General features: G+C 45.2%; 1 protein-coding gene and 1 pseudogene across 2 annotated transcripts; both read left to right on the top strand.

Annotated features, from left to right (window-relative positions):
• The first annotated feature begins 1,096 nt into the window (after nt 1-1,096).
• Nucleotides 1,097-3,054, top strand: LOC113033698 (ribosomal biogenesis protein LAS1L-like; annotated as a pseudogene). Its single transcript, XR_013912416.1, has one exon. The product of XR_013912416.1 is annotated as a ribosomal biogenesis protein LAS1L-like (transcript).
• A 9,617-nt stretch (nt 3,055-12,671) lies between these two features.
• LOC145432139 (fatty acid synthase-like) lies at nt 12,672-15,748 on the top strand (the record flags this gene model as incomplete). The annotated part of the gene is made up of 4 exons (XM_080308746.1): nt 12,672-12,890; nt 13,021-13,119; nt 14,184-14,435; nt 14,563-15,748. Coding segments are annotated over 4 exons (708 nt in total), but the record flags the coding sequence as incomplete, so codon positions are not given.
• Nucleotides 15,749-17,200: the final 1,452 nt, after the last annotated feature.

Genomic DNA, 17,200 nt, shown 5'->3' with positions numbered 1-17,200 from the left:
GAGAGAAGAGGCAGCTGTGCAGCGTAAAGACAGAATAAATCCAGCTTTGTGTCTTTTTCCATTCTAGCTGAAGTTCGGGACAAACTGCGTCTCTTCTCAGCTCAATACGAAACGTGTAATATTTTCTCTGATTGAGGGACCATTCCATTTTTTTAAGGAGCCGTTGGCAACTCTACTAACTAACCTTATGAATAAAATAAAGTTCACTATCAGTAACATCATAGCAACCGAACAGCTGTATAAAAACTCCAAGCTGGCTAGAACGCAGTATGAGTTATTGCAACTGACAGTAAAAAGTCAGCACAACGAAAATAAACTCCACCTAAACTTAGTTCATATCTGACCCAGATAGACTGCAGGTCATAACTTCTTACCTGAAGTTCAGTTCACCTGACACTCGGACTGGCGGCTGCCTCGGGGCTCTCCTCCTGCCTCCCCTTCCCTCATCCACCTGCTGCCTCTGTGGAAGCCCCGCCATAGCCACCACCAAACAACGGAGTTATTTCTACACATCGACCTGCATCTGGCCAATCCACCACCTCTCATTGTTCATGCCGTTACAAAAATAAATAAAAAATAAGTCAAATAAGCCCGATGGCCAGTCCAGCTATGTTAACCTGCAACCAAATCTGCAGCTCCATACAGCAATGTTACGACTTAGATTACATCTTATAACTCATAACTCTTATGTTAGCTCCCCTCTGTAGCATACTGTCTGAAATATTCCACGGCTGCAATAATTCTTTAAGTGTTATTTTTTCCTTGGTATTCTAATTTCGCCGAAGTTTACTAAACTCAACAAACTTAATATTACTTACCGGGACATTTATTCTGTCCTCATTTTCTTTCACCGAAAAATTGTTTCCTGCAGTGACGTCTTTCGTGCTTGGCTCTCCTACCTTTGCTAACGTGATGCACATAGCGCAGAAGCCGATGCTGCATTCACTTACACTCGGATATCTGAGCGTCACCGTGAAAACATAATCGGACATTTGATATTTGATTGAATTTTATTGTTTTGCCTTTGGGGTGGCACCTGGGGTGGTCAGTCTGGTTGGGGGGGTGGCCTGTGCCCCCCCAGGCCACCCCGCTGGACACGCCATTGACCATAGCCAAAGAAAGCTCGTTTATGACCAGCATCATGTAAATAAGCGCTCTGTAGAACCATCGCTCCATCCTCCAATCCAGCAGGTGGCGTCAGCGTGCCCGCAGGGTGAACGTCAGCCACAAACGAAGCCGAAGAAAACGTTAGCGTCATTTCCTGGTTGCTGTGCGACAAGCAACTGTAAAACTCGAAGCTCTGAACGCGGTCCTCTGTCATATAAATCTGCGAGTGGTCTCTGCGTGAGGCGAGCGGCTTTTCCCGGTGAGTGAGAGATTGAGCGTGAGGTCCGGAGCGCGCACAATGAATAAAAAGGGCTCTGAGAAAACACGCCATGTGGTAGCCTGGCTTAACAAAGCGGAGTGGGATCAGGTTCGGGACTACCTTTACTCGATGGACTCCTCTCTGCAGAGGTTTGCGTTAGAGAGGATATCGGCTTGGAGGGCCAGGTGCGCTGATAGTTTTCCCGTGGCCGTGGACTGCACAGCAGACCTCGTGCGCTGCCAGGTGCGGGACCGGTCCGGACAGCTTACCGGAGATGACTTGACCCTGATGTACGGGACGGCCCTGGTAAGATTTGTTAATCTTATCACGGATCGCCAGCAGGGGAGAAAGGCCCAGCCGCTGAGGCAACTGGCTGGAAACTTGAACATCCCCGAGTGGGTGGTGGATCTGAGGCACGAAATCATGCGTGGGACTCTTCCTTCTTTGAAATGGTGCCGAAAGGGATGTAAGGTGGCCCTGGAGTGGCTCCAGCAGGAGTTTTGGTCCAGACAGCTGGGAGGAGGCCCCGATGAGCAGCTCGTTGCCAGGCAGAAAGAAGTGGATGCCTGCAGAAACGCTCGGGAGCTGCTGATCTCTTTTCAGAAGGACCAGTACCAAGCTTTTGATGATGGGTCTCCTGAAGACAAGGGGAAGAGCTTGTGGCAGGCCCCCTTAGCAGACATGAGTTCGTTGCTGGGTGAGATCAAGCAGTTTGCACTGGGGTCCAGGGAGCTGTTGATTGATGTGCTGCTGGAAGACGGTTTTCTTGTTCCTACCATGGAGCAGCTGGAAGCATTAGGCTGTGCAACATCTGACAGTGCCAGTCCCACTGAGCCCAGAGTCCCACAAACCTTCCTGCGCTTTTGGCTGCCCCTGCTAAAGATGCTTAACTCTTCGTCTTTCATTCACCTCTTCCTGGAGAAGCTCTTTGTGGAACTGAAGCTGCTCAGCAAAGAGCCCAACGGTCACAGGTGTTTCTATATTTCTGCATGGATTTCAGAAGTCTTCCTCTGCAACAACAACAAATTTGAATATCATTTTGAGACAAGGTTGCAGAAGAAAGCCAGAATGAAGGACAGGATTTTCATCGACCGCATCAAGCTGAGGTGGCAGCAGCTTCTCTCTGCATGTCTGGATGCCCCCTGCATCAGCACACCTCACCTGATCCAGCTAGTCCTGGATGACATGGAGCATCCCCCCCCTCAGGAAACCAGAGAGAAGCTGTTCCAGCTCTGCTCCATCTACACACAGACAGAGCGCTCAGAGGCCAGCACACCTCTGCAGCAGCAGCAGCCCATATATACTGTGAGTATGCTGCTGGACCAGATGCAACACTCCTCACCGATGGACTCGGAGAGAAGTGAGGACCGCAAATGGGCAGACGTGCAGGCTGAAAGAGCACTTGCCCTCAGACACGTAGCAGCATCCCCGGGGCCTCGGCTCCAGCCCGGCCAGCTGAGGGCCTCCTCTGGAGCAACAGCGAGCTCAACAAACTGAAATGTGGACTGAAGCTTTTTTAAGTTACTTGTGTTATTTTTGTTACTTGTGTTATTTTTTGTTTTATGTTAAATGGTAAATGTTTTATGTTAAGCACAAGATTGTTGTTGTTGTTGTCATTCCAGCCTCCGCTGACTCTTGTTGTGCTAGAAGCAGTTTTGAAGCAAAAATACAATATTCAGAAGACAAAATGTTGTGGGAGCTTTAACCATGAGCACAGTGCAGGTTCAGCAGTTGTGATTGTTTCTGTCCAGTCGAGCTCGTTAACTAAACATGTTGGCAGAAGCAGAAATAAAACTTTCAGAAGACAAAATGTTCTGATTTAAAGAAGGACCAAAGGAAGGAAAGCATAGGTTTTGATTAAGTCTGATAAACTAGAATTATAAGGTATTGTTACATTAAAAGGAGCAAAATGAAATAAAAAGGCTATATCAAAAACAGGTTATAACATAGGAAATGTGAGGTTTTAAAATGAAGTTAGTGTCAGCGTTTTAAGAGAGTGGTAAAATGATGAGTAACGTTGAAGAATATATATAAATACAAGTCTATAAGTCAAGAACATAATTAGGATAAGGCTTTTGATTAAAGAGTCCCAACTATGATAAGTTAGGGAGATGCAGGAAAAGGTGTTTTGTTTCCTTTGCAGAAGATCTCGGCGACCACAGGGGGTGAGGATCCTGGAGGCCCGAGGCCGGATGGACCACAAGAGAGGGTCAGAGCGAGGACACAATGTATTGCGACTTCTGGTGTACCAGAGGTCGAGAGAGGGAGTGTGGAGCAGAGAAATTATTTTACTGCTATTGTTAAATAATCGTCATCGTCACCATTGCATTAATAATATAATCTGCAGCATTGATATTGCATTCAGAGGTTTAAACAGTGTGTGTCTTTCAGAAAGACTAAGTTGCAGAAAGTTTGCATTAATGAAAGCAGAGTCTAAGTTATTCTGAGGAGCAGGTTAGACGAGGCTATTTGATGAGCCTCTGGTCTGGTGGAAGGTCAGAAGTGCAACGGGTGAGATGAGAGAGCATTTGAGGACGACATATACACACACACACTTAGTTAGAGAGAATCATTTATAGGTGAGAGGTTAGTTATGTTTACTCGCAACTGTGAAAGAGGAACAGTTTCTTGTTGTCTCGGCAAGAAAGAGGAAATACCTGGTGTGAATACGTATGAATGGACGGTGACTGGACGGACGAACTGAACTAAGGTTGGACCAACTGGACACTGAGGTAAAGACTGGACTAAGGCTAAGCACATGACTGATGACTGTTCTGTTTTAAGTTCATTTTCATGACATAGATTGGATCATGAGTGGGGAAAACTGAGCATTTTTAGTTTTGTACATTATTTTGACACATGAAATGTGTCAAAATAAAGGGGGGATTTAAGGTTTAAGTTGAAATGGGTTTAGGATCATTTTAGGACTTTTGGGGTGTTTGATGATTTAGATATGGTAAAACTGAGGCAGACATTGTTATTTTCATGTTTAAGTTGAAGGATTAAAATGAACTGAATCCTGGTTAGAAGATAAACTCTTTACACACATAAAGAGCATTTAGATTAAGTAAAGTTAATATAAAGGATAGAGCCCAGAACATGATATCTTGAACCAACTTTGAATAATTAAGGGAACATTAGATGAACACAGTAGATTAGTGAGGTGTACCAGAGAGAGGCTTTTTGTTTTCTATCCTTTACAGGAGAACATTCCAGTAACACAGCGACCACAGGGGTGGCAAGAATCTCCAGTTTCGCAAACAGGTCACATCTGGATTACACGCTGTGGACAGGGCGACCCCGGAGGCAAAGGTGGTGTGGCTGAAGGTGCTCAAACGCAAGTGGAAGGAGCCACGCTGGACTGGTCCATACGAGGTCGTTGCCAGGACAACTACAGCAGTCCAACTGAAAGGGAAGGGCGACACCTGGTATCACTGGTCGCAGTGTGCACCAGCACATGAGAGCTTGGTTGAGGAAGAGGCTTCAACCAACACAGGTGTCAACAAACAGAGGCAGAATAAACCCTCTCACCTGTGCAACAGGCCATTCAGTAGTCCACCTGGAAGGCTGAAGAAAGAAGAGCAGCAGCGGAGAAGGTCGTCACGCCATCAGAAAGGGGCAGTGATAAGTTAAAGGGTCCACAAAGAGGGGGGTTTCAGTCCAGAATCTAAAATCTATATAACAAGTCTAGAATACAAAGTTTATATAACATGATGCAAACAACCGAATCAGAGACACGTAATGGGAAGAAACGTATTAAAATGTTCCTTACAACTACATGTGTATTATATGCGATAATAGTAACCATGGCTCTGTTGTCTTTTGTCTGTATTTTGCAAGGCACTCCGGACCCCTTGTCTGAACACGGAGGCCAGTCCAGCCCAGCAGTTCCTGAGACTGTAGGTCCTAAAACAGGATCGCTAGAAAGACAAAAGCGCGAGGGGTCAGGTAAAGGTGATGAATGTCTCAGCAGAAATAATGGCATAGAGTTGAACTATGTTAAAGGGTCTACCAGCTCATTCATGTTAGATTTGTGTGACGTCATTAAATGTACAGGAGCCAGTAGTAGATGGAAAGTGTCAGACAACAGTGGGACCATTTATGCCAAAACAAGCTAACTATGCATGTTTTAAGTTCTCTACTGATAATGAAAAGTACAAGGTGGGAGAGATCGATCCAACTTGGTGTGCCGTCACACTTCAGGGACGAACCACCAACAATGTAAGCGGCCCTAGCACGGTAATTGGAACCTGGGCAGGAAGTGGGCTCTATTATTATTGTGGGGAAAATACTCTGTTGGTTCATGTTCCTATAGGAAGCGTAGGGACATGTGCGATGGTGCGATTAGGAGCTCCACTCATGCTGATTGGGAATCAGGTAAAGGCTATTCCACAACGCAACACACGTACTCTAGCCGCCAGACGTCTGAGACATGTTTTGGTCAAAAGAGGGACCCAAGGTACACATGCTTATGATCCTCGCCTGAACTCGCCTAGGGGAGTTCCAGACGAATATAAGCTGGTGAATCCGATAGCTGCAGGATTTGAGAGTATATTCCTTTGGGTAACACCTAATAAGAATGTTGACCGCATTAACTATGTTCATTACAATCTGCTGAGACTTTCTAACCTAACCAGGGACGCCATGATGGGGTTCGCAGAACAATTGGGTCCAAGTTCTCTGATGGGAGTTCAAAATAGGATGGCGCTTGACATGTTATTGGCAGAGAGGGGAGGTGTGTGCTCGATGTTTGGAGATATGTGCTGCACGTATATCCCCAATAATACTGCCCCAGGTGGCTCAGTAACCCGAGCTCTGCAGGGCCTGAAAACTTTGTCTAAAACCATGCATGAGCACTCAGGGGCCTGTTCTTCGTACCGCGCTAAGTGAGTTAGCTGGATGAGATTGTTGACGATTTCGCGTGATCCTGGATCGTTCGGTTCCCCGAAGCCCATCCGGGACTTGCTGTCATAGCAACAGAGCCGTAAGCGTAAACCTGCTGGGGAGCAGGTTTACTTTATGTAAACAGGATTAGATCGCGGCCACGCAGGTATGTCCGCGTCATTCATACGAAAGCAACAGCGATATTCCACCACTGTTTCACCATAAATAAATAACATCAATGTAACTAAAGATAATGCAGCACTTGATCCTTTTATTGATTTCACACAGATACATACAGGTCATTCCCTAAAAAAGGGAAATGTACTATTAACATTCTATTACATGTATGTGATTATTACAGATGTAATTCATATTTCAGAGTAGTAATTGTAAATTACTTCGTGTAATCAAGATGAGAGACCACGGCTATAAAAGCGAAGGTGGATTTGGGAAGTCTGTCGCAGTCATATCCTGTCCGTTTACGCGACCAACCCATTGCGGAAGGTGCAAGATTGATAAGGAGAGTCCTCAGAATTCAGCGTATATTGCGGGACAGACAGGATCCTTTAGCTCAGCGCGACAGTGTGCTCATAGAGAGATATCGATTTTCCCGTGAGGGTATTATTCACTTAACCAACTTGTTGACGAGGGGGTGCAGGACCACCACCTGTCTTTTTTTGCTCTGCCCTTTTCTTGGTTGCTGTTATGAACAAACAAACAGAGTATTCCAGGGTCTCTTTCCAAGAGACGACAAGCAATATAAGTGATAAATATTACCATTCTGTAGAATATTCTTATATTTCACTTTTACTTGTTCCCATGTTCTAGTGGGTCCTGTTGTGGCTCTAATGTGAAAGGGGATATAATATAACATATTATAATATAATATAATGTAATATAATATTGAATAATATAGTGTGATATGATAAATCTACCCTACCGCCTACTGGTGTTGGCCAGAGGGGCCGATGGCGCGATATGGCAGCCTGGCTTCTGTCAGTCTGCCCCAGGGCAGCTGTGGCTACAACCGTAGCTGCCTCCACCAGTGTGTGAATGTGAGAGTGAATGAATAGTGGCATTGTAAAGCGCTTTGGGTGCCTTGAAAAGCGCTATATAAATCCACTCCATTATTATTGTTATTATTGAATTACTTACGAGTTTGATTTGTCAGCAACTTTCTGCCAGCCCTCTCTCCTTGCTTTTGCAGCCTTTGCAGTGTTCCCTTGCGTTTTAATTAAACTCTGAAACTCCTGAAATCCCTCACTCAAGAGTTCTTGCTCTGCTGCCGAAAAATACCGAGCGCGCTCCTTCGACATTTTCGCCGACCAATCAAAGGGTTGCCGATCAATGTTTCTACTATCGATGCGTAGCCCCTGTTGGGCCACCCAGTGATCTCACATTACTTCATCCAGCTATACTAATCGTCAACAACAGGTGTGTTCGGGGAACCGGAATAGCGAGCTCAGAGTTAGCGCGATGATTTGGTCTTGGATGTTTCATTTGATCTTGGATGTAGTAAGCGACGTACGAAGCACAGGGCCCAGGTATTGAAAACCCGCTGGCATCCTGGATGACATCTGTGGATGACATCTTATTACCTTAAAAGGCAAGTAATGAAGAAAGGAGAAGTTATATGTCAGTTTATAGTTATTAAAAGTATATGTGATGTACCCTTGTTTGCACGAATTGAACTTTTGTCCATCTGTCACCCTGTATTTTTGAACTGTATTGACGTAGGTGTGATATGTTATCCTATAAAACCAGAACCCAGTGTATTTTTGTCAGAGCAACCCATTCTGTATGCTGACGGTTGGTTGTTCTCCTGTGATAATAAAACTCATCGTTTGATTGCACTTTTCCGGAGCCTCCGTTGTTTTTTGTCTGGTCTGAAGTTGATCGATTTCGCAACAGTATGCACAAATATGACCCAAGATGGGACTCGCCAACCTGGATTGACTCAATAGGAGTTCCCAGGGGAGTTCCAGATGAGTATAAGTTAGTTAATCAGATAGCGGCCGGCTTTGAAAGTGTGTTTCTATGGATAACTCCGAATAAAAATGTCGATCGCATTAACTATGTCCATTATAATGTGTTGAGACTCTCTAATCTCACTAGGGACGCGGTAGAAGGCCTTGCGGAACAATTAGGCCCGACGTCGTTAATGGGAATCCAGAATCGAATGGCCCTGGACATGTTGTTGGCTGAGAAAGGTGGTGTCTGTGCCATGTTTGGGGACATGTGTTGCACGTTCATACCCAACAATACTGCACCAGACGGTACGGTTACTAGGGCGCTTGAGAGTCTGAAAATGTTATCTAAAACCATGCATGAGCAATCAGGTGTGAACACTGGACCGGGAGACTGGTTCACGTCTGTCTTTGGGCAATGGAAGAGTGTTGTTATGTCTGCCATGTTTTCTTTTGTTGTTTTTCTTGTCATATTGATGATTGGATGTTGTCTCATCCCTCTGGTCCGGCGGCTTTTAGTAAAGATGCTGGAGAGAGCCCTGAGCTCAGGCTCAGCAGGTTCAGCTGCGCCGGAGTCCATGATGCCTTTGAGGGAGATTGTAGGCTGGACGGAGGAGTGAGACAAATCCTGGTGTAAGTTGGGCTCGCAAGCGAGCCCAAGAGGAGGAGTTGTCAAGAAAAACATGTAATTTCACTGCCATTATTTCATTATTATTTCATTAGTCTGCATCACTTAGTATCAGTTGATCATCACCATTATCATGTATCATTTATCATTTAGTAAATCTGCTTAATCTTGTATTCCAGAGCACGCAGAATAAGACACATTCCTCTGTAATATTCTATTATGCAAAAACCACCAGCATCTCTGTGGCTCCAGGCGGCCCAAAGTAAAGTCAGATGAGGACAGCGACCTTTTGTTGGCCTGGACAGACAATCTCACAAACTGCACACTCGGACACACAATTGTTTAGACCAGATGTTTTCCCTCATCCATATCTGGGAACATAAAGCCTGAGAAAGTGTTAGGTTTCTGAGAAGCTGAGTTCTAGGAAATGTTCTGACGTCATATTAGGCTATAAAGCTTTCTGTAACGAGCAGAGAAGATCGAAGACCGGCTTCCCACACTGTATAACTGTGTGTGTTTAATAAATCACTTTTTGGACACTTCTGGGGACTCTGTCTGTGCTTATTTTTCCTTCCAAATAAAAAGAACCTTTACAAAAGAACTGTGCATTTCGTGTTGTTAAGACTGTTTCATCTGGGACCATTTTGCAATCTAACGCAAGCTTAATTAAGGATTCTGTTTGTTTTATTCCTTCTAAGCCCAAATGAATTTCTTGTGAATCTGTCTACTGTGAGCCTGGTGATTTTGTTACTGATGCCTGACTGCCAACTGTATAAAACAAAAAACTACACACAATATTCGAAGCACATAGCGCACAGTCGTAAATTCACCCTAATTTTGGTATGATCTGAGCTCAGGCACTGGGTGACTGAGCATAGCACTTACGCATGTGAGCGAGGGGGGAGAAACTGCTGCAGGAGAAGCGTAGACAGGCAGACAGAGGAGAGCTTAAGTTTGACCAGGTACCAAAGCAAATCATTCATACTGTACAAATAATGTAAATATGACGGTGTATCACAAAAGATTGATATCAAACTGATCACTTGACCCATATTACGTTACTTGCTCTTGGAGTGAATCAACAAATGGGGAAATGAAAATCCGAACAACAACAATGATGTTTTTTTAGAGAGTCTTAGCTTACATGTGTGTTTATTTCATATTTTCAGTTGTTTCCCTCCACGGCTAAACAAAGCACTGTAATCGGTTTCAGTTATGTACTGATGAACACAACAATTGACACAAGTGGCTTCTTTCAAAGAAAAAACTCAGGTAGATTTTATTTTATATATTATGCTTTGTATGTTGTTCAGTATATTTCTATGCAAAACAAGAGGAATTTCAATACACAGCAGTATATTCACAGCTGAAACCAGATATTTACATACACTTTAGGGAAAAAACATAAAAACATTTTTTTTTTCTGTTAAACATCAATTTAGAGTGAACTTGCAACTAGAAGATCACTGGCTGCTCTCTGCCCAGCATGGAGGTCACTGCAAACTCTCGGTACCTCAGCAGAGCTGGCAATATCATCAAGGACTACTCTCACCCCAGCAACCAACTGTTTGAACTATTACCGTCAGGCCGACGGTACAGGTCACATAAAACCAGGACAAACAGATTCAGGGATAGCTTCTTTCCCAGAGCTATCACCGTAGTAAATAAGAACAAAAACAATTGAACCTATTCCATACCGTCACTGTCATTATATTATGCTGCTATTCATACTGTCATTATATTAATGCTGCTATCCTGTATATATTGTACAAACTATTGTTTGAGTACTTACGATTGTTTTTTTGTACTTTTTATATTTTACATTTATATTTATTATTGAAACTTGCACCAAGGGAGTGGCACTCCAATTTCGTTGTACTCTGTACAATGACAATAAAGGCTATTCTAACTTGTTTTGTTTTAGATAAATAAATATTGAAATATCTTTTGAATTAGTTAAATGTCAGAATATAGAGAGAGAGAGAGCTGTCTATTATTTATCACTTTCATCAAATTTAGGAGTACATATACACTAAGTTTATTGTTAATTAAGAAGAAAACTGCAGATGATTGCATTCTGATCTTTAAGCAGCCTCTGATAGGTTAGTAGAGTCGGATTTTTTAGTAGAGTCCTCTGTCCTCTGCTGGATGTGTTGGAGAACACTTTCAGCCCTCTGAGGACTGCATACCACTGCCTGAGCCAAGCCAATGTGCCACTAAGCTCCAGCCAGTGTCCACACTGCCAGAGGTCTCCACACATGCTGGTTCGGTGTCTGTCTCCGCTGAAGGGTCAGAGGAACCCGTTTGAGCTGTCTGTCTCGGCTGGAGGGCCCAAGGGGCCCATTCAGCCACCTGTCTATGCTGAAGGGTCAGAGACCTGTTCGGCCTCCTGTCTCCTTTATAGTCGAAAAAGATGTGCTCCTGGTGCACTGGCCATTGCTGCTACTCAAATCGAGCGTGGACCTGGACCTCCAGCAGGCCCCGGGGACCTACGTCACACCTTGCTCTTGTCTCCCTTACAGCTGAAAAAGGTCCATGCTTGTGCCCTGGCCCTTCTGAAATTCCCTCTCCATTTAGCCGAGGCAGTGAGTCGGCCTCCTGTCTCCCTTACGGTCGAAAAAGATGTGCTCCTGGGCGCACTGGCCCTGCTGCTACTCACATCGGGCATGGCCCTTGCCCTCCAGCAGGCCCCGGGGACCCACATCCTCCCCTGCTCTACTCCCCCACTAGCTTCTTCTCCTGCAGTTACCCTCCACCACATATCCAGCACATATCCAGCTAACCCTAACCCACTACAATTCGTCCTGATTGTAGCACAAGTGGAACCAATAAGCAGGATTCATTGGCAAGCAGACAACCAGTTCCAACTACTGGGAAGAACCAGTGCGATGCATTTTGTGGTACGCGTCGTGGTAGCTCCTGCTAGGATTTAGGACAGACCTGAGGCTGATGAGAAGGATCTGGGTGTTGCAGGGCCGTCCTGGCTGACACGGCGCTGCGTGAAGCTCTGGGATGCTGCCTCTGGACTGGCACACTGGGGTGGTGGTTCCCCTGTTTAAAGACCTAGACCTGAGCGTGTGCTCCAACTGTCACACTCCTCAGCCTCCTCTATGCCAGGGTGTGTCTGTCAGTCAGGCCTCTGATTCAGGAGGAAGCAGTTTGTGTCCTGGTCATGATCACTGGAGCAGCTTGTTATCCTCTCGACTGCAGGGTCTGTGGGAGTTTGCACAACCAGTCTACATGTGGTTTGTGAGGCTTCTACTTTTGTAGGATCTTCATCTTACAGTACAAAGAGCCTTTGCTGCAGCTGTTGTTGTGTTTTGGCGCCTCATGGATAACTTTTCATGTCATTTGAGTTTCAGGCTTGTTGGTGTTGCTGAGCTGTGTGCATCGTCTGCGTGGGTTTGTCAGCATAATGGGGCTCATATTAAAATGACTTTACAGTCACAGAGAAAAACTTTAAAACACAAAATCAACACTTTGAACCATCGTGGAAACTACGTGTCCTTACTTGTCATCAAATGATGAGTGTGCGTCCTCACCAGGTGTCACAATCATGTGTATCAAAACGTGTGTAACTGTTAAACAGCAAAATGTGTTAAAGCTGAAAGTCTGACTGTTCAAAGGTGAAACTACAAACACTTGTACATATACAGCTCCCTCCATAATGGCCTGAGGAAAACCAAAGACCTGATGTGATTTCATGTTTTCTTTGTTTCACAGTTTAAAAGTTTGTGGTTCTGTTCTCAGACCTTTGTCACTCACATGTTGTGCATCAGCTGTTTATGTCACTGTGCAGCCAAACTAACTCCCCTCATGTGTTTCCTTTGCAGCTGCTCCTCTGGATAGCATTGAGTCCCTGGCTGCCTACTACGTGAGCTGCGTCAGGCAGGTGCAGCCGGACGGCCCGTACAGAGTCGCTGGATATTCTTCTGGTGCCTGTGTAGCATTTGAAATGTGCTCTCAGCTGCAGACCCAGAATCAGCCTGTGGAGTTCCTGTTTCTCTTTGATGGCTCACATTCATATGTGGCAGCGTACACACAGGTCAGAGAAACACTCGCGCATCTTTATTTCATGTATATGCTGTATAGCGTGTGTGATGTTGGTTTTGAAGGATGAGCTCTGGTCACATGATCTGCATGTGAACAGGTTTAACTGTGTTTTTGATTTGCAGAGCTACAGAGCCAAGCTAACACCCGGCAACGAGTCTGAGGCTGAGACTGAAGCCTTGTGTGCCTTCATCCAGCAGTTCACTGGCATTGAATACAACAAGGTATACTGTCTCTGACCCACAGGTTCACACACAAGTATTCCTTTATGTGGCATCAGCGTTAAAGGCCACACAACCTGAGCTTTTGCCTCACGGCGCCTGTAAGGTAAAGATGGTGACTGTAACACAGTCTGGAGCTGCTGTTCCAGCACAGTCTGTGTGTGGTGCAGGTTTGACTCAACAATGATGTGATGTTTGGAGCTGTTATGGAGACTAAAGTAAAACATGCGGTTAAATCAAACCTTCGTACAGTTTCTCACTGAAAGCTGACATTTGTAACTCCTGAATATCAAAACATCTTCATTTTGCATTTTCATATACATAAGATCTGTGATGTTCATTAATTATGTGTCACTTACTTTTCTGAAAACAACAATATGTCACGGTGCGGCATGGCACACCGTGGAAGGAGTGGGGAAGGAGGACCCAGGCGCGGTGCTCTACGTATAGACAGTGTTTATTTACAGAGGGTGATATCAAACAACAATAAATCCCCGTGTTTCTCCCCAGACTCCCGTGTCGTGTCCTCCAAGTGCTCTCTGCTCCCGTGTCTGCACTCCCGGTGCTCGCTGCTCCTTAAGCCTTCCACGCTCCTCCTGCGGGAAACAATAACGGCAGCAGTCAGGACACTGAACAATGGCAGGCATACACTACACGACCAAAACCTAAACTGGGTAACTAACGTGGAGTCCCAAGCAATGATCCCACGTCGGTGGGAGCTCCAAGACTCTTAAGTAGCTCCCCCGACGAGGCCTGATCAGCAGCAGGTGTGTGGCTTCGGGTGTGGCCAGTCCCCTTGCAGGGCCACACCCTCCAGGCCTGACGCCGCCTATAAACAAGTGCTCAGCCACCCACACACACACACACACACACACACACACATACACAAGCACAGGGAAGGGGGAGCAACACCAAAATACACAACAATAATAATAATAATAATAATAATACATGACTGCTCAGGGATCCTGGGTCGCCCAGTCCCAGGACCCTGACACAATATCTCCGCGAGCACGCGGTAACGTTTGCTATGAACTTACAGTCGTCTCCATGGTTACATCCTACAGCTTTTGGAGACTCTGCTCCCGCTGTCAGACCTGAATGCACGCGTCAGTGTGGCCGTGGACCTAATCACCTCCGCTCACAAGGACATCGACCGAGACTCACTGCACTTTGTAGCCTCCGCCTTCTACTACAAGCTAAAGGCTGCTGATGCATATGTACCTACTGCAAAATACCACGGCAGCGTGAAGCTGCTGCGCGCCGAAACCAGCAGCGAATATGAGCAAAACCTGGGAGCTGACTATAAGCTCAGCGAGGTACCGATGCACATTTACATCAGTCTGTAGTACTTATCTTCACTGTGCGTGTGTGCGCTTGTGTGTGTTTCTATAAACTCTGTCTGAGCCTTCCAATGTTCAAACTGTGTACTGCGTCTTTCTTCAGGTCTGTGATGGCGAGGTGTCGGTCCACGTCATCAAGGGAGATCACCACACTTTCCTAGAAGGCGCGGGGGCGGAGTCTATCAAGAACATCATTCATAACTCGCTGGCTGAGCGAGCTGTCAAACCAAGGGAGGGTTAAACATCCACCGTCTCTTCACCCTAATTCCTCAGCTTTCCCCAAACTAGACTGTAAATGTGTCGTTATAGGAAGTGTTTGCACTGCTTATGTTTACACGCTACTGTTATCCTAATATCCCAAATGTTAATGGTTAGTGAACCAGTCGACATCCCATCATCTCACAGCTCCATCGATTCCAACTGCAAGTTTTGTTTTTTGTTGCCATATGTTGTTGTTTGCAGAAGTTCATCCCACAACAAAATAACGTGGTTAAAAAATTAATGTAACAAAGTAACAAACACTGACACATTGATTGAATCCTGAATTACATAACATCACTCAAATTGGTGTTTCTGCTCATGCAGACATCAGTAGACAGGCAAACGCGCTGCGACCAGCCTGATGAGCGACTGTGGAGGGAGGGCTGACCCTGCAGCCGTGTTTCTGCACACTAACTACTCGTAACACAAGTTGGAGGCATTTCTTTATTTTGTGATATTTGTTTACTTTTCAGTCATGTGACCACACAGTCATCAGTTACAGTGGCAACCAGCAAATGTTTACGTTGTCAATAAGTTAACAACAAATTAAGTGTTTCATAAACTGTGTTTTAACAATGACACTCGTGTTACTGTAATTTACAGACCAGTTATTTCACTAATTCAGAAGAAAAACTGCTTCTCTTCATGATGGACTGTGTCAAACACACGCTGTTGTTCTGACAGACGCCTGTGACAGAGGCGTCGCTAAGGACCAAATGTGTCTCTTCAGAGGTTAATCAGAGATGTGAATGATCACTGTAACAGTGAGATCATATTTACTGATGTAACCTCTGAGAAACTGTTTCCTTTTAAAGGCTTTGGTCCAGAGATCTAAAACCTCAGCAAATAATCCAAACCTGAGTACAACAGCTGGCCTGAGACCTGTGATTGGGTCAGTGAAGGAAGCTGCTGATTGGAGATGAATGTGCTGAGGAGTCACAGTACGATGGACGTGACAATAAAGGCCTCTGTGTTTTATTGTAACATTTCTGTTATGTTTTGTAGGACTAATAAGGGCCTCAACAGTCGCTCAGTGTTTTCCTTCATTGTAACGAGCCTGTCCCGTTGGATCTATGATTCCTGTGCTTTTGTTGTCGTTACTATTTCTGATCATTTATCTTGTAAATATAGTTTTTGGGTTTTGTTTTTTAGAGGATGGGTCAGTTTATCAGGGACTGAAACACAAATCCTGTTGGCCCAGAAAATTCTTAGTCGCTGTTGGCGCCACCCGACCGTTTAGTTCAGACCATTAAAGTAACGACTGGTTCTATATGACACTTTTCTACATGCAACAAAGGTGGTGATGGAAGGAGGAGAACAAACTTTTTTGTCTGTATTTAATAGCACAATGAAGACCAGACAGCAAAGCAGGGAGGGAGAAATAAAGGGCCTCAGGTCAGAGTTGAACCCGGCCGCAGCATTTACCCCATGACCAGGTGACGTGGTCACCCGCCCGACCCTTACGCACAGCAGTATTTCACTTCAGCTACCAGGAGTATGTGGGTCGAGCATGCAGACTGAACTTTAGCTGCATGTTAGAAAGCCGAGTTTATGAATGAAGGCTAGAACAAATGTCCCGGCTGAAGGAGGAGGGGCTGCAGAGGTGTATAAACACAGGTGGGCGGGGCAGGGCTAGTGTGCAGGATGACTCAGTGACCTACACTGACCCGTGTTGGTGAACATTTTGTTAAAGTTAAATGTTTTCAAGCTGACAAGTAAATTATCCAGCGAGCTAAGTTGAGCTGACCGACGTGCAGTAAGGTTTTCATGCTCTTCACTAACAGCTGATCGCTGAGAATATATCAACAGTAATAATGTCCTGTAATTCCCACGGCTCTGTATGTCACACCTGCGTATGCTTCCCCATCACATTCATCACCTGTTCCTCTGGTGTCTCTGATTGGAGCACGCAGGTGTGTGGAGCAGAGTGAAATCACACATCACGCTGTTTTATTCAACCTGGATCTTGGAAGTTTTGATTAACATCAGTGTCAAACATGAACTAACTCTTTGTCCCCTTCAACATTACATGTTGTTTTTTGAAGTAACAGGTTCAGTGATCTTAAAAGGCTGCGGTAACGTGTCGCTGATAAAACACTGAGTCATTTTCAAATTATTCACTTTAGTTCAATTCAGCTTTATTGTTTTATGTGAAAGTCTCCATCCTGTGTCCTTCACTTATCTTTATCCCAGGTGTGAATTGTTCACAGGACTTAAAAGAAGGACGTGTCTGTGGAAAAGGCTCCGGCCAACCTAAACTCCTCCCTCATCAGGACACAGAAGAGCCGCTGAGGCAGCGCCTTGGAGTACGCTGCTGGTCGCGGCACACAGGTGCGCAACAAGATCTCCCGGCCTGCTGGAGGAGGGAAGTCTGGTACTCTGCTGCTTCCCCCAGTTTGCTTCTTGTCAGATCCCAAGTCCTCATCGACGGGCACCAGAAGGGCAGCCTAAAAGGGCAAAGGTCAAATGTTAGCAAACAG

Source organism: Astatotilapia calliptera, chromosome 12 (assembly GCF_964374335.1).
Source record: "Astatotilapia calliptera chromosome 12, fAstCal68.1, whole genome shotgun sequence".
Classification (NCBI taxonomy): Eukaryota; Metazoa; Chordata; class Actinopteri; order Cichliformes; family Cichlidae; genus Astatotilapia; species Astatotilapia calliptera.
This window is presented reverse-complemented; position numbering and strand designations above follow the sequence as displayed.